Source organism: Musca domestica, unplaced genomic scaffold, assembly GCF_030504385.1.
Source record: "Musca domestica strain aabys unplaced genomic scaffold, Musca_domestica.polishedcontigs.V.1.1 2, whole genome shotgun sequence".
In the NCBI taxonomy this organism is placed as follows: Eukaryota; Metazoa; Arthropoda; class Insecta; order Diptera; family Muscidae; genus Musca; species Musca domestica.
In genome coordinates this window covers 47,939,214-47,962,971 of record NW_026712249.1, presented here as the reverse complement: position 1 = coordinate 47,962,971, position 23,758 = coordinate 47,939,214, and the positions used below count along the sequence as shown (strand labels likewise).

The 23,758-nt window shown below is 35.8% G+C and overlaps 2 protein-coding genes across 2 annotated transcripts in view; one reads left to right on the top strand and one right to left on the bottom strand.

Moving 5' to 3' along the window:
• The window catches only part of LOC101887557 (mastermind-like domain-containing protein 1), a 285,577-nt gene that overhangs the window by 183,105 nt on the left and 78,714 nt on the right, over positions 1 to 23,758 (top strand). The window lies entirely within an intron of this gene.
• On the bottom strand, positions 1,015 to 22,956 carry LOC131802093 (retinal homeobox protein Rx-like). The gene is made up of 2 exons (XM_059121466.1): positions 21,646 to 22,956; positions 1,015 to 1,848 (listed from the first exon to the last, which is right to left on the bottom strand). Exons 1-2 carry the CDS (start codon positions 22,382 to 22,384, stop codon positions 1,085 to 1,087), a joined length of 1,503 nt encoding a protein of 500 aa, XP_058977449.1. The 5' UTR covers positions 22,385 to 22,956; the 3' UTR covers positions 1,015 to 1,084.

The following is a 23,758-nucleotide window of genomic DNA, read 5'->3' as shown; positions in this document are numbered from 1 at the left end:
TATTCGACGGACCCATCTGGCAACGCCATAACTTTTGACAGAGATGTCACATCGCTTAATGACATACCGCGCTTGAAACGTCAGTCCAAGCAGATTTTTACCATGAAAAAACGCCGTTCTCAGCAGTTGGGCATGGCTCGGTCCACTTTACAACGGATTATTCGCATTGATTTGCATTTGTTCCCGTACAAAATTCAATTGACGCAAAGAATGTTGCCTGCGGACAAGCCTCGTCGATTGGAATGGGTCCAAAGAGTCATCGGCGGCGTTAGTGCGAAAACGGTCATTGGGCCGTTTTTCTTCCAAAATGAAAAGGGCCATGCTGTTACCATCAATCAGGAGCGTTATCGCGACATGATGACCAATTTTGTGATGCAAATTATTCGTCGAAAGCGTATGAGGCAGTTCTGGTTTCATCAAGACGGCGCTCCACCGCACACAAGTCGCATAACAATCGATTTTCTGAAGAATTTTTTTCCGGGCCGTTTGATGTAGAAAAGTGGTGATTTGGACTGGCCACCGCGCTCGCCCGATTTGACGCCGCCTGACTTCTTCTTGTGGGGATATTTGAAGTCAAAGGTTTACGTTAACAAGCCAAGGACCGTAGAAGAGCTCAAGGAAGAAATAGCCGCTATTCCGGCCGAAATGTTGGCAAAAACTATGGAAAATGCAGCAAAAAGGGCACAATAAGTCATCAACGCCAGAGGCGGCCATATTCAAAAATTGATGTAAACAAATCTACTTGGAACAAATTAAATGATTAACATTGCCAACCGCCAAATTTTTATTTTTTTCTTTGATTTAAAAAAAAAAAAAATGGGTCCGTCGAATATGCGCAACCCTGTATTAGATTCTTATACTCACTTTTACTTTTACCACATCCTTATACGACTTATACAACATACAACTGTTTTTTTTTTTTTTTTCTTTCTAAGAACAAAACTTTTTTATTAACAATAAATTATAAATAAAAAAAAATTAAATACTCAAAATTTGACTAAATTGCACTTAAACTTTAAGAATTCTCTTTTTAATCTCTCTTCACTCTCACATTAACACTCCGAACGCCACACGATTCCTTTGGTTACAGAGCCGAAAATCCTTGAGCTGTTTTGTATCGCAACGACGAATAATTCGGTTGATAATTTGGCCCACAATAGTTGGAGGTGGGAAAAAATCCACAAGGACCTGTTAAGCCATCGGCCGCAGTATTTGCGCTTGCCGTTGCAAAGGTGTTGTACGAACTGTTCACATAGTTCTTCGACGATGCATACATTCCTAGGGCAGATGGAAAGCTCAGTGAATATGCTGCTGCTGCAGCAGCAGCATGATGATGATGATGGTGGTGGTGATGCGGATGGGCCAAATTCATTTGCTGTTGCAGCAGAACAGCTCCTTTTTCGGGTGAGAACTTGTGGGCCGTTGTTATGGGCGGTACGGGCTGTGGTGTGGTTGTTATCAAAGGTCTTCCTGTGGTCGAGCTGCGTTCATTGCGACGAAATTTGGCACGACGATTTTGGAACCATACCTGAACACGAGCCTCGCTCAGACCCACCTTGGTGGCCAATTCTTCACGCACAAATGCATCGGGGTAGTGTGTTCGTTCGAATACCTTTTCGAGGGCTGTTAATTGTCCGGATGAGAATGTAGTTCGATTACGTCGTGGCTTGCGGCCAGAATGTGGTGACGTCGATATTTCATGATGATGCTGTTGCTGCTGTTGGTGTTGCTGATGGAGCTGGAGGTGATGATGATGTGGATGGTGGGCATGATGCTGATGCTGGTGATCGGCTATAATGTCATTTGTGAGAGATGATGTTGAACCAAAGTCATTATGAAAAGTGTCATCTGCAAAGAAGGGAAAACAAGAAAAAGACGTCAGATTAGTTTTTTGGCAAAAATTAAAAAAGGATATTTGTAGCTTAAGGTAAAAGTGTAAGACAAGGCTGATTTGTAAGAAATATGAACAAATTTGAAATAAAATTCGTTCGAAATTAATCTCTTTAAAAATAAGAAATCACAGCAAATAGTACATTAAAAAAAAAAAAAAAAACTAGATATAATTTTCCCAATTCATTAATAACAAATTTTAATGTAAATCGACGATATTTTTACGGGAAATTTATTGAAAGCGTTTTTTTGCTAAAAAGTTATCAGAAAAAAGTCCAATGTTTTTAAACATTTAAAAATAATCCCATTTTTTTTGTTTTTTCTTTTTTTGTCAAAAACTTTAAAAACACAATTTCGCAGGTTATGACAAATATAGGTCTTGGAGATTGTTATTGTTATTAAGATTGGATCAAATCGGATACTCCCTTTGAGAGTTATCGTGCGCACCAGACAGACAGACGGACATCGCTGGATCGACTCCAAATGTCCTGAAACGGATTTGGTCTAAAGAGGCCTAGGGTCTGAAAACCATTATTTCGAAGAGGCACATTGGGGCCGTATCAAATGATATACAGGGTAAGAGGAAAAAACTGCAACCAATTTCAGATTGCTGTCATTTCTAAGCCTTTTGTCCGACAGCTGTTAAAATTATTCCAGTAACAGCTCATTATATTGTTTACCAGCGTACAGAGAGAATTTTCCAGAAAAATAGTTATTCGTGATGGAATTCAGGCGTGATAGTGTGATTTCTTTATATTTGGCTGGAAAACCACAACTGGCTATAGTTAGAGCACTCCAGCATTTAAATTTGAATAAATATTTTATGTCTCGTACCATCGCTCCTTACCGTGATATTGGTAGCGTAGCCCGATGTCAAGGAAGTGGACGGAAGGAAACAGCCACATCAACAGAAATGGCTCGAAAAGTAATGAAACGACTTGATCGAAACCCGCGTCGTAGTGGCCGGAAAATGGCTCGTGAGCTCAACATATCGCAATATTCCATTCAGCAAATGTTGAAAAATGAGCCCGGGGTAAAGCCATTGAAATTCCAAAAAAATGAACTTACAACGCTAAAGAGTTGCTTCGCTTGGCCCATAGTGGTGAACTGCCGAATTTGGATTTCTGCGATGAGAAAACATTCGTTGTCCAGCAGTTTGTAAACAAACAAAGTGATGGTGTTTACTTGCCAAAGAGGTTAGCTGAAAATCTGCACCTACGGTTGGCTACCAGAACTCAAACGCAGGCCATGGTGATGGTGTGGGCCACCATAACAGGCGATAGTCGCTATCCGCTCATATTAACCTACCGTGGCACAGAATTAATGCCGAATATTATCGCGAAAATATTCTGGAGGTTGTATTTAAGCCTTGGGCACGCAGGACTCCATCGCACTCAGCACACACCACCCAAGAATGATAACAAAATGAGGTTTCCAGCGCACAATGGTCACCAAAATCTCCAGATACCAATCCGTTGGACTATTTTGTCTGGAGTATTTTGGAAAGCAAGGTTGGCACTAAAAAAATACCAAAGTGTCGACCACATCAAGCAAGCCCGGGAATGGGCCAAAATACCACAGAGCAATATTCGGGCAGCGTGTGACGGTTTCATTGCCCGTTTGAAGGTCATAATTCGTGTCAAAGGTGACCAGTTCGATCAAATCTAAACTTATTCTACAATTTGATGTTATTTCCGACATTTTTTGCTTTCATTGAATAAATTAAAAGAATATGTAAAAATATGGCGTTTGACTTTGTTGCAGTTTTTTTTATCTCACCCTGTAGACAGAAATTATGGATATATCAAAATATACGCAGAAATCTATGACTTTCAAATACAGTTATGGGTTTCCACGTAAATAATGGTAAAAAACCTAGATAACTCCTTTGAAATGAACCAAAAACTTTGACACACATTATAGTGACATAAAGTAGTACATGGTTGTCCCACCTTCTAGCTTACTTGTTTCAAATATAATTGGAAATCTCGAACGATGATCGTGGATTCTTCAAAATACGCTTACGAAGACTTCCTGAACAAATCGTGGAAGATTTCGTAGAGACAGTTGTGAATTTTTAAAAAGAAATCATATTTTTGTAAGAAAATTTATTTTCAAGGATATCCTTTATAATAATAGAGAAATTCTTCAGTGAAAATGCCGCGAACTTAGAAAAAAATATTTTTTTTGAGTTTTAATAACGTATTATAGAGCTACATTTTTTAGGATATTCTGTCAAAATCATTGATTTTATAACAATAATAATATAGTTAAAATTGTCAAAATACTGAATATGGGTAGGCAACGGAGGCTATACGAAGATCTGTGGCTGAATTCTTGTTTTATGAACATATGAAATTAACAAATACGAAATTCAAAACAATTCTGGTGAATAATATTCGAAAATCATAAAAATACCGAAATTAGGTCGATATCGTTTTATGAGGGCTATACGAAGACGTGGACCTGTATGTAAATTTTCTGTTATAGCTTGCAGTACCCATTAGTTTTTCAAATACGAAAATTGAAACAATTTCGATGGATAATATTGTTAAAATCATTAAAATACCTATCTATATTCGGTACCGCCATATGGGGGCTATATCAACACGTGGACCTATATAGCTCATTTTTAATGCCGAAATCCTGCAGACCAAACACACATCTGAGCAAAATGTTATCAACATACTTCAATTCGTTTCGAAGCTAGAGACGGAAGGAGATTATTAAATCGACATAGAGTTTTATGCAGACCAAGAAAATATATACTTTGTAGGGTCCAACATTGTTCTTTTGACAATGACATATTACGTTTGTCAACTATAGCGGCTTACATACTATAGTGAAGGGTATGAAAAAAATTTGTCGCATATGGTTTGTACACAGAAGGGTTATATACGTACAAGTCTAGGTATAACATCGAAACCGATTGACATTTCAAAGTAGATTTTTAATTATTATTAGGACTTGAAGAAAAATTACAAATTTCATATATCACTTTGGTTTTCATTCTCCTATACTATTTCAATAACTATCCACATCTCCAGCACTTTGCTTTAGGCCAAAGGGCAGCTATTTAAGGATAATGCTTTTAACATTCCTTCCGCCCGCATTCACTCACTCCCTCCCTCATATTTGACATTAAAGTCATTTAAATAACGACATATTCTTGCGAATGCCTCCAAGTGATTTTATGACCTTTTAAAATCCATCCATTCGACCACTGGAAATCAATTTAATCGTAATAAAGTCATAAAATCTGAGGGACGAAAGGTTTGAAAATTGTCAACTTTCAATTTGCTCATAAAATCTATATCGTCCGGCCGTCCGTCCCTGCATTAAAAGCTCATAAAACAATGATTTATTTATGTCCTACTGTTTGTTGTTGCAGCTTCTCTGTTGTGTCCCTATGTCAGACCGACCCTCAATTTGTTGTTGCTGTTATGTTTGATGTGACACATCTGAAGAATTTTTCTGTTATCTTTTTGCTGACATCTCCTTATCTGGCGTGGGGGGTGGTGTGAGTTTTACGACCATGTTTGTAGTTGTTAATGATGGCGCTGCCGTTTGGGCAAGGCCTGGATGCCCATTACGACATATGTTAAACAGAGATTTTATTGTATGTTTGGAATTTTCTAAAAGGATGTTGTTGCATTTATGTAATCGATGGTTATCAGTGGAATTGAGGCTGATATTGCGTGTGTGTATGTGTATAGTAAGAATAGACTAATGAACATTTCAATTATTGAAAATCGATTTCATTCTTAAAGTTATTTCAAAATTTAGTTTACCGCACTTAGACTGGGAAAGTTTGAAAAAAATTTATACAGGGTAGTAGCTACGACAATAACAATCAAAGGGTAAAGTAATTGACTGACTGACCTAACAATTCATTAACGCCCAGACAAAACGGTTGAAGCTAGAATCTTGAAATTTTGGGTGAGGGCTAATCTTGGTCGGAAGTAGCCAGATAAGGCTGCGTTTTGGAAATTCGTACTATACCGGTACGAAAAATATTAAACGGTACTAAATATGGTACCCTTTCTATTCGAGGAAGAGATGGAACTTCTAAATTTGCATTGAGGATCACTATTGAAGTGTATGATGGGTATAGCGAAAGGTTTTTGTAAATTCGCTCTAGAAGTGTAGAAAACTACTAAAATGTACTAGTACTAGAATTGTAGTATTGGGTGTGTAGGTGTGGTTCTAATTTCGTTACAATTCAAAATTTTAGGAGAACATGTAGAGTTGAAATCCTGAATTTGAAGATAAAATCCCTATTAGATTGTATACTGTAGGTAGTTATGGAAATTTGTACTTATGTGTATTAAATGGTAATAAATTTGGTACAATTTAAATGTGGGTAAACTAATAGAGCTGTTATCCTGACATTTGGGAATAAGATTAATGTTGGATTGTAGGATTTGGATATAGGTTAAAAAATTGTACTTATGCATACTTAAATGTACTCAATTTGGTACAATTTTGATTTAGGCGAACCGATAGAGCTGGAATCCTGAAATTTGAAATCAAGATTACAGTTGGAGTGTAGGATATGGACATGGAGGTGGAGGTGGTTTTCAAAGTGTGTACTTATGTGTACTTCATGGTACTAAATTTGGCACAATTTGTATTTGGGCGAACCGGTAGAGGTGGAATCATAAATTTTGAAATTGGGAATAATGGGAGACTGCAGTATTGGGGTATGTAGGTACTAAATTTGGTACAAATTGAATTTTGGGTGAACTGATAGAGCTGGAATCCTGAATTTTGAAATTAAGATTACTGTTGAAGTATAGGATTTGGATATGGAAGTAGTTTTCGAAATATGTACTTATTTCTACTGCATGGTACTAAATTTGGTAAAATTCGTATTTTGGGTGGAAGCCTGAAATTTAAAAAATACAGCGGCAGTGTTATATTGAGGTGTGTAGGAAGTTTTGGAAATCCGTACTTATGTGTACTAAGTTTTGTACAATTAGGATTTTGGGTGAACCGATAGGACTGGAATCTTGAAATTTGATAATGAGATTTTTATGGGATTCTTTGACTGAGGCTCACAAGAAGTTTTGGAAATTTAGAGTGTAGGATTGGGGCATGTAGGAAATTTTGGAAACTCGTACTTATGTGTACTAAATTTGGTACAATTTGGATTTTTGTGGGAATCGATAGAACTAGAATTCCCACATTTTATGCTAATGCCACTTTTGGGGTCTGTGGTTAAGATATGGAGTTGGTCTTGGAAATGTGTATTATAATTCGGAAAAGTACTAAGTGATACTAGATTGGGTATTGGGTAAACAGATAGAGCTGAAATCTTGAAATTTGATATAAATGTCACTGTTAGCGTCTATGATGAAGATTTGAAGGTAGTTCTGGAAATGTGCACTAAAATTGTCGGAAAAATACTATGTGATACTAAATTGGGTGTTTTGTGAACTGATAGAGGTGAAATCTTAAAATTCGATATAAATGTCACTGCTGATGTATGTGGTTAAGATATGAAAGTGAATTTGGGAATGTGTACTATGAAATGTACTATGTGGTACTAAATTGAGTATTGGGTGCTAGGATAGGGCTGAAATCGTGAAATTTTGTATTGCGATAACTGTTGGTGTCCAGGATAGAGATATGGAGGTGGTTTTGAAAATATATACTAAAATTATGCGAATAGTTCTAAATGTTACTAAAATTAATATTGGCTGAATATATAGAGTCGAAATCCCAAAATTTGATATTGATGACTATGTTGGTATCTTGTGTTGAGATCTGGTGGTGGTATTTGTACTCTAATTGTTCAAAAAGTACTAAATGCTAAATCTGGATCACTTTTGGTGTCTGTGATGGGGAGACGTAGATTGTACTCAATGTTACTAAATTCGGTATAAGGTGAAGGAAAAGATGTAAAATTTTGAAATTCTTTCCGAAAAATAAAATAAAAACAAAACTTGAATAATATATAAAACCTTAAAAGTCTGAATACAAGTTGCACATTTGGAGTACTAAAAAGACATAACACGAACTGTAGAACGAATCTAAAACTGTAAGGTGTACTTTTTGCTGACGAGTAGCGAACACTTTCTTGTAATCAATAAAAAAACAATGTCAAATTCTGTTAAAATGTTACCGATCTACAGGTTTAGCTATTTCGAGGTGGACCGGGCTGTGCTCATAAAAACAATTATTTATGTTTTTTTTTCCAAAAAAAAGGTTAATGAATTGCCCACAAAGGTTTTTATTCCATTATAGCATGGATTCCTAATATTGTCAGGATCTGGTAGCCTTCAGTAGAACTTCTGAAATGAGTCTTACCATTAACTCATACCCAAAATATTGCAAAATTGTTTTGTATTATAAAATACATTCCGCCCGCTATTTATATATATCAAAGTGCTTGTCACTCATATGATTTCTTGTCAAAAAATCAGTTTTTCTCATCACAACAAAAAGAACCCGCCACGCATATCACCAGTTTTCAAACAAAAGAAGCCGCCACTACCGCCTTCATACAGCCACTATTTTCTATTCGCATATGTGACAGGAGCGCAAAACGACAGGCGCGTGAGTTGAGCTCGTTCATGCAATTGCCCACATATGGTGCATAAAGATGTTACAATTTATCATTGGGCGGCGGACAATGAATGGTACCGCATCCATTGCGGTCTTGTTTGTTTTTGTACGCTCAAATAATATATCTGTTGTGGGTCATGTTTTGTGTGCCTCTGTGAGTCCTGAACATCGAGGGATGCCTCCTCAGTAGCTCTTAGTACTTTATGTGTATGTTGTCCTCTTATTTGTTGTTGTTGTTTTTGTTTCGTGTACGCCACCGCTGTCAAGCTGTTGATGCGACAAACATAAACAGATACTCACCCTTATCCACCACTTCACAAAACTATGAATAATTATATTTTAAAGAGCCATAAATTTACACCTAATTATAAATCATTTGTTGCTCCTTGTCTCTCCCTCGGTCTCTCTCTGGATGGCCCTGCTTATTTATTCCCCCAAAGGCGTTTCAAGTTTTATGAGTTGTATCCATAAAGAATGTGCCACATTAAAATGGTAAATGTTGGAGGGGGACTCATTTCAAACAATTAAGGTGATTTAATTGATATTTTTTACAAAAATAACAGCAGTTTATAGTTTTGAGAACTTCGATTTTATGGTTCTGAGAAAATTTGCTTAGAATTATGCGGCGATAAGGTGGCGTCTACATAGAATGTATATGTATTGTGTAAAAGAGAAGTAGAAATGTCAAATAAACACAAATGTATCTATAATATTAAAGCTATTATATAGTGTGGAGATTCCAGAGCTTTATCATTTCAAAATGTCTTTCTTTTGGGTTTGAAACCTATCAAAATCCGGTTCTACAGTTCTTATAAATTCTATATTCTCTATAAAAGGAATATATTTGAACAGGATAGCGAAACTCATGACCCCATTTCACATGATTTGATTGTAGTTTTGGGTTATTTGTTTTGTTCACATTTAGGTATAGCCCCGATATAACGGTAGAGATACTGATTTACGGTATTTAGAAGATTTCTACCACAATTTTCAAAAAAAAAACAGCCAAAACTTTTCACTTGGTTTTTTTATAGGTATAATCTCTCCCTGGAAAAAATATTCGCTACATGCCCACAAAATTGGCATAGCATCCATATAACGGTACCTCCCGATTTTCAGTATTTTGATAAAGATAAAGAGTTGAACAATCGTACTAAAGGTGCTAAATTTGGTATTGCCTATACTGCTTGAAATCAAAATTTTTGGGATTAGGGTCCTGTTAGTATATAGATTAGTACTAAATGGTACTAAATTTGATATTTGGGTAAGGTATTAAGTTAGAAGTCTAAAACTCTGCGATAGGTTTGAAAATACTTACTAAAAAAGTACAAAAATACTTAATAGTTTTAACTTCGGTAATGGAAATTTGGAGTGAGAGTCGTTAATGTTGCGTAGGATAGAAAAACTCGAAGATATTTCGAAATTCTAACAATGCGTGTACCAAAGTACTAAAATTCGCCAAATTTCTTATTTTGAATTATATGAACGGACAGTGGTAAAATGTGAGAGAAATGTTGGAGTTAGGGTCCCTGTTGGTGGTAGGTTTATGATAAAGAAGTGGTTTTGAAAATGCGTACTACAAAAACCATATGTTGTTCAGTTTGGTATTGAGTGAACATATAATGCTTGACATTTAAAATTTGGTATTAGGCTCGTTATTCATGTGTAGCCTGGACATATGGAGATGCTTTTGGAAATGTGTACCATAGTTGTACTAAAAGTACTGAATGGTACTACATTTGCTATTGGATGAAGGTGTAGGGATGGAATCTTGAAATTTATTTTTGAGGTCTCTGTTGGTATTGAGATATATAGGTGGCTGTGAAAATGTGTACTAAGTGTGTCAACTATACTAAATTGTACTTATTTTGGAACATTTTGGTTTAGGGTGAATGGATGATGCTGCATGTAGGTGGTAGGTTTGTGACAAAGAAGTGGGTTTAGAAATGTGCACTATAATTGCTCGAAAAGTACTAAATAGTACTATATGTGGTCCAATTTGTTCTTAGGTGAACAAAGACCAAATGAAATGTGAAATTTGGTGGGTGGAGGTGGTGATCATGTGATAGGAAATGATCACTATAATTGTACGAAAAGTTTTGAACGGTATTAGATTTGATATTGAAGAAAGAAACAGAAATAAAAATTTGAAATTTGATACATAAATTACTGATGGTATCTGTTTTTGAAATTTGGCGGTGTACGAAAAGTGCTAAATGGTACTAAATTTAGTATAGGGTGAAGGAATAGGGCCGGAATCCTCAGATTTGATGTCACTGTTGGTGTCTGTGTTTAAGATATAGAGGTGATTTTGAAAACGTGTAATTGTTGGAAAAGTACTAAGTGGTAATAAATTGGATATTGGGTGAAGAAATAGAGCTAGAATCCCGAAATTTGATGTTGATCTGGGATTGACATAAAAAGGTATTTTTGGAAATGTTTACTATAAATGTTCGAAAATACTCAATAGTTTGAAATTTGCTGAAATCCTGAAGTTTAATGTGGATATCACTGTTGGTTTCTATGGTTGAGAGAAGAAGCTGTTTTGGAAATGTGTGCTATAATAGTACGAAAGGTACTAAACAATACTGAATGTCTAACGAATGAAAGAATAGAGCTGAAATCCTGAAATTTGATATATTGGGTGAGATGAAAAAAACTGTAAACAACTTCAGACTGCTGTCATTTCTATGCCACTCGTCCTACAGCTGTTAAAATTATTCCACTGACAGCTATATTGTTTACAAGCGTACAAAAGCATTTTGGTGAGAATTTTGTAGAAAAAAGTTATTCGTGATGGAATTTAAGCGTGATACTGTGATTTTTTATATTTGGCAGGAAAAACACAAGTGGCTATCGTTAGAGCACTTCAGCATTTAAATGTGAATACATCTCATTCGCTCTCTAAATCCCTCGTTACCGTGATACTGGTAGCGTAGCCCGACGTTAAGGAAGTGAACGGAAGAAAACAGCGACATCAGCAGAAATGGTTTGAAAAGAAAAAGAGCGACTTGATCGAAACCCTCGTCGAAGTGGCCGAAAATTGGCTCTTGAGCTGAACTTATCGCAACATTCCATTCAGCAAATATTGAAAAGTGAGCTCGCGGTAAAGCCATTAAAATTCCAAAAAGTGCAAAAACTTACACCGCAATAGAAAGATAATAGACCCAAAAGAGCTGACGAATTGCTTCGCTTGGCCGAAAGTGGTGAACTGCCGAATTTGGTTTTCTCCGATGAGAAAACATTCGTTGTCCAGCAGTATGTAAACAACAAAACAATATTATCGAGTTTAATTGCCAAAGAGGTCAGCTGAAAATGTGCACCTTCGGTTGGCCACCAGAACTCAAGCGCCGGCCATGTTGATGGTGTGGGCCGCCATAACAGCCGATGGTCGCTCTCCGCTAGTATTAATCGAACATGTCATCGGAATAAATGCCGAATATTATCGCGAAAATATTCTGGAGGGTCTATTAAAGCATTGGACACGCAAACAGACCCTGGACATTCCAACAGGACTCAGCACCATCGCACTAAGCACGCGTCACCCAAGAATGGTTACAAAATGAGGCTCCTCGTTTTATTTCCAGCGCACAATGGCCACCAAAATCTCCGGATACCAACCCGTAGGACTATTGTGTCTATCGTATTTTGGAAAGCACCGTTGGCACTACACCTCAAGCAAGCTCTTCGCCAGGAATGGGCCAAAATACCTCAGAGCAACATTCGGGCAGCGTCTGACGGTTTAATTAGTCGTTTGAAGGCCATAATTCGTGCCAAAGATGACCAATTCGAACAAATCTAAACTCATTCTAAAATTTGATGCTATTTCCGACATTTTTTGCTTTAATTTAAAAAAATGTAAAAAAAATTGTACAAATTATGGTGCTTGACTTTGTTGCAGTTTTTCTCTCACCCTGGCGGAAGCCACCAAAGCTAGAAAACATTATTACTTACAAATACCAATTTTTTGATAAATCCGTGTGGACATGAGCCGAAAATCATCAAAATGCCGAATATCGGAAAGTATCGTTATATGGCGGCTATACAAATCCGCGGACCGATATATTTCATTATTGGTACCAACGGATTGGTATCCAGAGATTTTGGTGGAATATTGCGATATGTCCAGCTAACGAATCATTTTCCGCCGTTTTTATGGAAAATTCTCACCGAGATGCTTTTGTATGCTTGCAATCAATATAATGAGCTGCAACTGGAATAATTTTAACAGCTGTCGGAGGAGTGGCTTAGAAATGATAGTAGCCTGAAGTTGAAGAATTTTCAACTTCATCTCACCATGTAGGGTAAGTATGCCTAAGTTCGACATGTCCCTGTAGTCGGCACTTTTTATTTTAAAGCCCAAATAAACTTCAAATATATTGCCAGCTATCTTTGTGTACAATTTCTCTAAGAAAAGATGATTTATTCTAATAAAAATTAAATTTTTGTCTCTGAAGGTCCTCAACAATCAATATTCTTAAGAAAAGTACAATAAAGACGTCGAATCAGTTTAACTAAACAAAAATATTATATTTTAGTGAATTAATTTATTATTATTATTAATTATTCTTACAAAAAAATTGGTATGCCGAATGTTGGAACATGCCATACCGAAAATTGGCAAGTGGTGCCGACTACTGGCCAAAAAACATTGTTTTAATAAATCTACAAATTTATGAAATTTATTAAAACTTTATTTATTATTGCAAAAACTATACAAAATTTCGGATCTGAATAAATTAACTTTGTAATAATTGAAAAGTTCCACTCAGAATGGTGAGCGATTAAAAACGCGAAAATCCTAAAAGTGCCGACTACTGGTACACTTACCCTATAAACTTTATTTTGTCAATATATTTTTGTCATCAAATCTAATGTGACAATTCCAATGTTCGTTATAAAATTTATATTATATTTCTAATGCTATTAAACTAACCTCTTAATGTTTCAAGTTTAAATATTATTTTAAAATAATAAGAAAACCTCACGTAGAATACCCAACAAATGCTACATTGACATTCAAATCTAAAAAGAAATCAAAATATCCAAAGTAATAAAAGAAAATAAAATCCAATCAAAACCAAAAAGAACATTTGGACAATTTACACGTTTGTCGCCATGAAATAAATCTGTCACTTTACAATTGATGGCAATTTGTCAACAATCATCAATTGCTACATATCCCCAAACTCATCAACCACCCAACAAATCAAATGACAAATCTCACAGATATTGAATGAACTACACAACAAAAAACAAAAAACGAACCCCAACTCCATACATCAACCCAAGACCAAACACAGCAACTTATTGTCTCCCCAGAGAGAGATTCGGTAAAAAATAAACTCTTTTTTATGAAGTTGCTTCGCATCGAACACACACTCACACACATTGTGTGTTATAAAAAATCAAATGACAAACTCAATCTCAAAAAAAGTCAAAATAAAAAACTCTTTGATTATAGAGATGAAGTTGCATCCATGCAATCCCCATTAACAACTGAAAGGGAAGGGGTGGTAGGGGTTATTGGGGAAGAGGGATCATATTGAAATTGAAATGAAAATTTACAACACAAGTACCATGAACACAATCAACTCCATGGAATAGAAAGTATCATGAGGAAGGCGGATCTCCCTGCTGCTCGGTCGTCTTGAACAGTTGCTACATTTGCTGTTGTTGTTTTGAATGAATGCAACACATCCGTCCATTGATGGTAATGCAGACGAGCGCACACACACACACTTGTATCCTCATTCTTTCTGGGGGAAACAGCATTGCATTGAGTAGCCCTAGCCGTTCATCCCCAGACCGAGAGTACATTTCAAAAAAGTTTTATTTTGAAAAGGATACAGCTTGAGTTGCATGATTGCACATGCTACACTCAACTCAAGTAAATTAAGAGCGACATTGTAAATGCAACAACATTTTAAGAACTCTCGAGGGGCTGCTGTTGCAGCGGATGGTCACCGATGTTGATGGTGATGACGACGACGCCGAAAAGGAAAATGTTGCAGAAGAAGAAACAATCCATTCATTTACTATATCGGAGAGTCGATGTAACATCAGTGACTGTTTATTTTCATCTTATGATCCGTTGTGTGTGCTTTTTTGATTTTTCAGAATTTTCTTCTGATTTTTTGGTTAATTTTTTTTTTCTACTCTTCAGATGTCAAACAATTTTTTGCTAAATAAAGATAATATTGTTGCTTGCTTTACTTTTTTATGTTATACAGTGTTCGGTCGTTAAATTATGACACACAATATAATAACACTACTGATATTTCCTTTGTCTAACCCACAGTTACCCTCATAGCTGAATTCATAAGTTCAACTCTATATATATTAAATTTAATATCATTAAGTACTAAATGTTATGGTTTATGCTAAATGACAAATTTAGTACCACTTAGTACTTCTCGGACACTTTTTGTACGCAATTGCAGAAAGAATTCTTAAATTCAAACATTCCACCCTTTTCCATTCTCCCAAAACTAAAATGTACCATTTAGTACAGTTCTTTTAGTGCTTTTGAACTCGTGTTGTTCCGTAAAATCTTTGGTTCATCAAACCTACACAACATCAAAGACCATCATTCCAAATATCAGAGTTTCATATCTATTCCTTTTCAAAAAAAAAAAAAAAAAAAAAAAAATTAATACCATTTGGTACTGTTCTAACTTTTTGTACATTTTCCAAATCCACCTACATATATTACCCCCTCTCTCAGAAAATGTGACCCTAATACCAAATTTCAGATTTTCAGGTCTATCACTTTCTTCTATACCAAATTAAGTACCATTTAGTACTTTTCCAAAATATGCACTTCCAAAACAACCTGCAAATCTTAACGCTAGACACTAACACCAATGGTACCAAATCCAATTCTGTTTTGTATTTTTATAACCGATTAGCGTCCGTCATCCCAAAATTTCAGAATCCCTGAATAATAATATTATTCTATGTCCTTCACCTGGCTCTTAGCTACCTCCCCACAATTTTTCAGCAATATTGGTAAAGCTATATATGGTGTAATTAGCACGATTTTTTTATGTATAGATTTTTCTACGGATGCCTCTCCAAAAAACGTAGTTTTTTGAAAAGAAATTTCCAAGCCATTCGGGGGCACACATTCCAGGACAAAAAAGTTTATTTTTTATTGATTTTTTTGGAAACACTTTAAGAAAATGTTTAACAAGTAACAAAAGGCTATAGTCGTGCGGGGCCGACTATGTTATACCCTACAACACTACAATATGTTAGAAGCCCCCTTATGTCCAAATCCATATTGGAAGATTTCGCTTTTGAAATTAGGATTTTGACTAGGGACATTTGCCCAACATTTATGCACTCCGTCGGACTATTAGTTGTTGTAGTCCATTTTACAGATAAATATAATCCAATGGTCATCCAAAATGCTAGAATACTTCCCTGTCCTTAACTCTCTTCACAGGCGTGTCGATTGGCTTCATTTGTGTGATAGGAAAAACATTTTTGTTTTTGGTTAATTTGAACCCCTAAATATTTTCTAATCATCTCCAAAAGCAAGAAGTCCCTCTGTATCTCCAATTTAAGACTCATCTATATGATTTGCTTGTCCACGATATTTGGCTATATTCGTCAACCAAAATAAGCATAAAAAGCCAGAAGTTGGCCTTTTTTGTATTTCGAATATCGCCTGTAAGTAAAGTTGGTATTTTTTTACGTAGTGGTCCATTATACCCGGTGTCCTAAACTCTTACTTCATGCTTGATTTCATGACCTCTGGTTTCTAATTGTGACCTTTATACCGGCTGTAAAGTCAGGAACATATTTAGTTGTTGGTCGATTTCAACCCCTAAATATATTGCGGACATACTTGAAAACAATAGGTCCGCTCCTTCTGAGCCTAACCCTACCCTTGTGAAAATTTTCGTTAGGATAGGACGGTAATTGCAATCTGTATATAAAAACCCCAACCTGTGTTGTAAGGTGAAAAAATATTACAAAATATTATAAGTCAAATTGAAAAAAATAGCATGCGATAAAAAATATGAAAATATAAAAAAAATTCATAAAATACTAAAAAATCTATATTAACATAATTATTGGCATATTTTTCTGTGATTTTTTTAGATTTTATACTTTTATGTCAAGAGGGCATTCTGAATTGACAAAATTTGTCAAAATCGGTCCAGCCATTCTTGAGATATAAGCATTCTAACTAACATCCCCTTCCTTTGTATGTACACATTGTGTATATTTCGCTATATATAACCGATATATTAACTATCGGCATCTACGTAACGGTCAGAACTTACCTGTTCGTCTATTTCCGATATCCCTGGGATTTAAAATATTCGCGGTTTACTGGAAAATTTGACTTTTTTTAACACAAATGTTGTGATCTATATCACTCACTAAATATTACCCAATGACCATCAAAATTGGAAGGCTAGCCCCATGCTAACTTCCGCTTTGATTCGTCTATAATTGCAACTGCAAAATCATGACTTTTTTTAAGTTTTTGGTCCATTTCAACCCCTAAATAATATCCCACCTCCATTCTAAATTTCGTGAAGATCGGGCCATAATTGCGACCTGTAGAGTGATTACAAATTAACATGGACAGACGGACAGACCGACGGACGGACATATATAGCTAGATCGACTCAGCTCGGCGAGCTAGGAAGATCCATATATACTTTCCTATGTGGGAAACCAATATTTCGAGGTGTTACATAATTTTTGTCCTAATCAAACTTATAATACCCCCAACACATAGTGTTGTAGGGTATAATTAAAATCGTGGAGATTTTTAAAAATAATGTTCTGTGCCCCCAAGGTGTTAATATTTAAGGGACCTTTATAGATCAAAACATTTTTTACAATGAATTCCGGGCCCGACCAAAAAAACTTCTCGGAAAAAGAAAAGTTTTTTAAGAATCTTACATTTTGTAAAAAAAATTAACTTCTTAAACAAAAACCTTGAAACATAAGCCGGCAAAGTGACTAATAATTTAGAACATTTTATGCTTAGATACATACATCCAACCGAAACTCTCAATTCCAAATAATGGATTTCCAAACAACAATTTATCATTCTAAGCTTGGTAGGTACGCACTTGGTGCTGGAGTCCGTTCTCACATTTTTGTACTTTTTACATGGAAATGCTTATGCATTTCTTTGAACGTCCCCGCTCTTAGCCACTTATAAAATAAGTATTTTTATTTGTGATTTAAAGTTGTTGGTAATTAGAAAAATAAGTTGATTTGCTTTATAACTTAGGAAAAACATGCTTTCATCCTTTTGGGTATGCAGAAAAAAGTTTGTTCACATTACGCTGTAATAGATTATTCGCCCCATTTAGCTTCCAACTATTTGCTTGGTATTCATTAATTCTTATTCCTGCTTATGTTTAAAAATAACATCAATCCCCTCGTCTTTTTTCCAATAGATGCATCCGTTGACTGTTGCATGTGTTTTTCACTCGATTCTGGTGTGCGGCCGCCACTGTCAACACAAATTAACGTAATGTCATGTCGACAGTGTCACGTTTGTCATGGAAACCACAAACGCTTGACGTATGTGTAACATTGTCTCCGTTTTTTCGTCTGTTTGATGTAACGAAATTGATATGTTGACGATGATGATGATGGTGATCATCATAAAATTTATTTAATTTGAATGGTCCGTACAAAAAAAATAATAGGTTTTAAGGGTAAAGCTAAATTTCCCAGTACCAATGAGACGAGTTTGATATATATATTTTTTATTAATGTTTTTATTTTACTTTTTTAAGAACTACAGTTAAAACAGCCATTAATAAAATTATTATAAAATCAAATAATCGGAAATAGCAAATACTACATAAGCTAATATCGTGTACTCTTCACAATGTAAATCAAAAAGAAAAAAACAAGTATGGAATTATTCCATCGGTTACAAAGTTGAAATACCAAATAAAAATTGGCCAATCCCCAATTTTGTTCTTTTTTTCTTAACTGGATGTTATATAGAAAACCATTCCTCGAAAAATATCGATATCAACATTTTTTTTGAGAATTTGGGAATAATCGGTATTTAATTTCCTAATTTACAGAGAAAATCCTAGTTTCTTGGATTTTCAACTTTGAACGTGCGTAACTTTTATTTCCAACAACGGATTTCAATTATTTTTTTTTTTCGTTGTGGTCGATTGTTAACAGATATCAAAGTTGCAGTGGTTTAAGTGTGAAAAAATGCATAAAAAAACAGGGAAACGGGTTTCTTCGTGCTCTACAGTGCAAAGCTGATACCAAATAGTGGTATTATTTATTTTTGGTAAAATTGTGTAAGCTTTCAAAAGTTGGACGCAGCATTAAAATCGGTTAAGAAATAGACGAGTAAATATTTTTTTTTTATTTGTTTGAGACCCTTTCAAAGACAAAAAATAGGAATATGTTGTTGACAATCGGATTTCTTCTGTATTTTCTGTCATAACATCAATTTTCGAAGTGACCCAGAAAAAAGGCACATTCGTCCTTTGTGGCCTCCCAGTATTGGAACATTAAAGCAAGTGCGTATTTTTGCTGTCACACAGTGCTATAATAAATTTGTTATAAGGCTAAAAATTATTCAAAATATTGATATTTGAGAGAGAGTATTGATATTATGAGAGTTTGGGCCATTCCAAATTTTTACCCGTTGTGAAGTAGGTACTACAAGGAGTGCTCAGACATACTCCACTATCACACCTAATCTTGTGTTGATAGAAATATTGAGATGTTCCGATTTTGAAAATAATCGGATGCTCATTTCGTTTTTTATCCATTTTCGCACTTGAAATAGCACTGATATTGGAATTTGCACAATTTGTACAAAGTTAGATGATCCTTTCTGATTTTTGGGATGTGGCGAGTTTGAAAGTAATCGGATGCTCGTTTCGCGTTTTGTGTACCTAATGGGTCTTCCAAATTTTGACCCTTTGTGGGGGAAGAGTGGTCACTTCAATCTGTTCTTCGCACCAGGTATATTGTTAGTGGAAATATTGAAATATGCGAATTTTTAAGATAATCGGACTCTTGGTTCAAATATTATAAATGTTATACTTATTTAAAATGTTGACACTTTGTGGGGCAGTTACCAGAAGGAGTGGTCCTATATCTTCACAGTAGATCTTGCATAAGTAGACGTATTAGCATGTTTGAAATTTGATATGAAAAAGAATCGGATGCCAATTTCGCGTTTTACGAACATCATGATTATTCAAAAGTTTGACCCTTTGTGAGGAAGGTACCAAAAGGAGTGGACCGATATACTCCATCTTCACACCGGACCTTTGGTAAATAAATATATTGTAATATGTGTAATTGAAGACAATCGGACTCTAACATCACATTTTATAAGAGTTATATTTATTCCAAATTTTGACCCTATTATGGGGGAGGTACTTGATGGAGTGGACCGACATTGTCCATTTTCGCGCCTGACTTAGCACTGATGCAAATATTAGGATTTACAAATTTCTGTGCAGTAAGATATATATATATTTTTTTTTAAATATCGATTTGTGAGGGGGAGGTACCAAAAGGAGTAGACCTATATTGTCCACCTCCGAACTCCTAAGTTGGACAATAACATTACAATGTGCCAAATTTGAATCAAACTGGATGTTCCCTGTGATATTTATCGTGCGCACCATCTTGCTAGACAGAAGGATGGACGGACATCTCTAGATCGACTCCAAATGTCCTGAAACGGATTTGGCCCAAAGAGCCGTGGGAAATAAAACCTTTATTTCGATGAGGCTTGTTTTGACCGTATCAAATATCCCCTTGATAGTCATATGGCTGAGGGTTTAACAAATAAAAAACAATAAGTTCGGTCGGGTCGAACACTTAATAAAGGTAAAGAAAACATTTTTATAAAAAAATTATCTGAATTCAAACGTATTCCACCTAAATATTTAATGTTCTGCTACCGGAACTAGAATCCTTTATGGACTATAAATACCAATTTTTAGACAAATCCGTGGGAAAATGTGACAAAAATTAATAAAAAAAAATGGATATCCGGAGGTACCACTATGTGGGGGCTATACCAAAACGTGGACCAATACATACAATGTTTTGGCACTGGAGCTAAAACCTATTATGACCTACAAATACCAATTTTTAGACAAATTCGTGAAAAATGTGTCGAAAATCATCAAAATACCAAATATCCGGAGGTACCGTTATATGCTGGCTATACCAAAACGTGGACCGATTTTCAATACCAACCATCCTAGACACAATACAAATTGTTCTGCCAAATTTTGAAGCTCTATGTCAAATAATGTGTGGTGTATCAGACCGACAGGCGGACATCGTTAAATCGACTTAGAATTTTATGTTGATCATGAATATATATATATTTCGACCCACCTTGGAAAGGAGGGTATATTAAATTTGCCATTCCGTTTGTAACATCCTTAAACATTCGTCGTAGACCCCATAAAGTATATAAATTCATAATCAGCATAAAATTCTAAGTCGATTTAACGACAGGAGTCTGTCCGTCTGTTGAAATCACGATACAACCCACATTATTTCACGTAGAGCGCCACAATTTAGCAGAGCAATTTGTATTGTTTCTAAGATGGTTGGTATTGAAAATGAGATATATCGGTCCACGTTTGGGTATAGTCCCCATATAACGGTACCTCGCAATATTCGGTATTTTGATGATTTATGCCACATTTTTTCACGGATTTGTCTAAAAATTGGTATTTGTTGGTCACAATGGGTTCCAGCTCCGGTGGCGAAACATTGCATGTATGGGTTCACGATTTGGTATAGCCCCCATATAACGGTACCTCCCGATATTCGATATTTTGATGGGTTTTGCCACATTTTTTCACTGATTTGTCTAAAAATTGGTATTTGTAGGTCATAATAGGTCCAAGTTCGTGTGGCGAAACATTTTCCCGACCGAACTTAATGTTTTTTACTTGTTTTTAATAATTAGAATCAGGAACAACTCACTCTTCTAGAATGCAATAATTATAACTTTAATCAATTCCAAAGCTCATTTTTAAATGGCTACCAGAATATTTCCTTCCATTTTTCCTGTCACTAACAATTATTGTCGCTTCATTGCAAATGCGTAATCCCAAATTGTAATTGTATTTCCAAATGAACAATCGATGTAAAAATTCGAAAAAAAACGGACTTAACAAAACATACCTAAATTATCCCCAGGCGATGACGAAATGATGGACAGTTGTTGATTTTGTTGCTGCTGGTGCTGTTGCAATTCAAGGTGGAGTTGTTGATGATGCATTTGCAGTTTATTCGTAATGAGATTGTGATGATGATGGTGATGCGGACTGTCCTGGACGGCGGCCATGTCCAGCAAATTGTTAACAGAGAAACGTTTCACATTATCCGAACCCTTGTCGAAGAGGAAGGGTGAACAAATCGCTGCCGTCGGCGAGGCGGTCAATGTCAGAGAATTTGAAAGTTTTGCCGATAATGAGGCCGATGGCGACGACAATGGTTTGCTGTTGCATAATTGTGGCTGGTGATAGATTGATGTTGTTGCCGCAGCTGCAGGTGACGGCAGGGTCATGGATGCGGATGAGGAGGAACTGGTCGTGTGTGTTGTTGAGTTAAGGCCTGCAGCTACCGTCGCCATTGCCAAACCTGTTGATAACTGCGATGTGTTAATGTAATTGTTATTATTGGACTGTAGCGAAGTTGACGTGGCCAAGGAACAGGTGGTGGCCATTGGCGATGAGGTTGATGATGTTTGATGTGACTGTTGTTGCTCCAGTTGTTGCCGTTGATGCAGTGACGTTGCAGAATAAAAAGCCTGAGTTGCACCAGAAGAAGTTGTGGCCGCGTCTGCTGTCGTCGAGCTGCCATTATCGCCAGCCATTGTGGCCATAAGTGTGGACATTTGATGCTGTTGATAATTAAGCATAATTGCTGTTGTTGTTGTTTGTGTTGCGGCTATCAACTTAAATGCCTTACGCTATTAAAATAAATCAATCTTGGACCACAGCGACGTGCTAATCAACAAATTAGCATTGGGGGAAAATAACTTAATTATGTATCAATTAATTAAGAAAATTGTCAACTGGCTACGTTGTTCTTTGCTATTGAGAATGACACAATCACACACACACACGCCTGCAGATTTCCTTTTTGGCGGACGTCTTTTCTAATTTCACCACAATTTTATTTTCACACTTTTGTTAAATTCCGTCGAGGTTAATCAGCCAGGGCTACTATTTTTTTGTTCGTTGTCTATGGTCGGCAATTTAATTTAGAGTCGATATTTGAACATTTATTCCCTTCCTTTTTTATTCGATTGAATTAAAAAATCAAAGACCTTTAACCGTTCTTTTTTTCTTTTTTGGCCGAATCGAATCTCGAACGTGCCGTACCGTTTTCTGTATATTTTTTGTGGGTTCTTTAACTAATTGAATTAACAATTAGCAAAATACACAATTAAGTTAATTAAGTTAATTGTCGTCGCAATACTAAACTATACTAAAGTCAACTGACTACTGAAATTATTTTCAAAAACATAAAAAAATCCGAGCGCACAAACGAAATATATTTTTTTGAACAACGAATGAAACGGAAAATTCATTTTCCCTCACAGGCATAGATCATTCGTTCCTTTTCTTTTCATTCTCAGATAATGCGGATAAATATGTGCGCTTGTTTGTTCAAAGGCACCAGTCTAAATATACATCATCGGCAGCATCCTCCCAATTAGAATGACTTGCCTGCTGGATACCAGTATCGCCACCTCCCATTTTGTGTGGATCTCTTGCAGCACATTCTTTGGCGATCATTTTATTTCATTTGGTTGCATTGTCATCTCTTTCACTCTGATGGAAATTGGGGTATTTATATCGTAAAGATCTTCTATTGGTTGATCTTCAAAAGGAAATGTATTTGTTGTTGTTTTCCAAATAGACCGGGAGGGATCGTACTTAAAATTGATCAAATAATCATTTGGAGCCAAATATTTTTCAGTTTATTAAAAGTTTAATTGGAATTCAACAATTTTAGCGGATTAAATTTATGTTTTGTATCAGATATATACTCAAATGTGTGGATGAGAGATATGATATGTTTAGCTTCGTATACTTTTTATACCCTCCACCTTGAAAAGTGAGGGACCCCATAGAGTAGACCCCATAAAGTGTATATATTCATGATCAGCTTGAAATTCTAAGTCGACTTAACGATGTCCATCTGTCTGTCTATCTGTTCGTCTGTCTATCTTCTGAAATCACGATACAGCCCACACTATTTGACGTACAGCTTCAAAATTTGGCAG

What these genes read in the sequence shown, in the direction of transcription:
- LOC131802093 (XM_059121466.1), bottom strand. Translation starts at nt 22,384, where the DNA reads ATGCTTAATTATCAACAGCATCAAATGTCCACACTTATGGCCACAATG. An exon ending in ATCGCCTGGGGATAATTTAG is followed by an intron (nt 1,849 to 21,645) that starts GTATGTTTTGTT and finishes CCTTCTTTGCAG; the next exon opens with ATGACACTTTTCATAATGAC.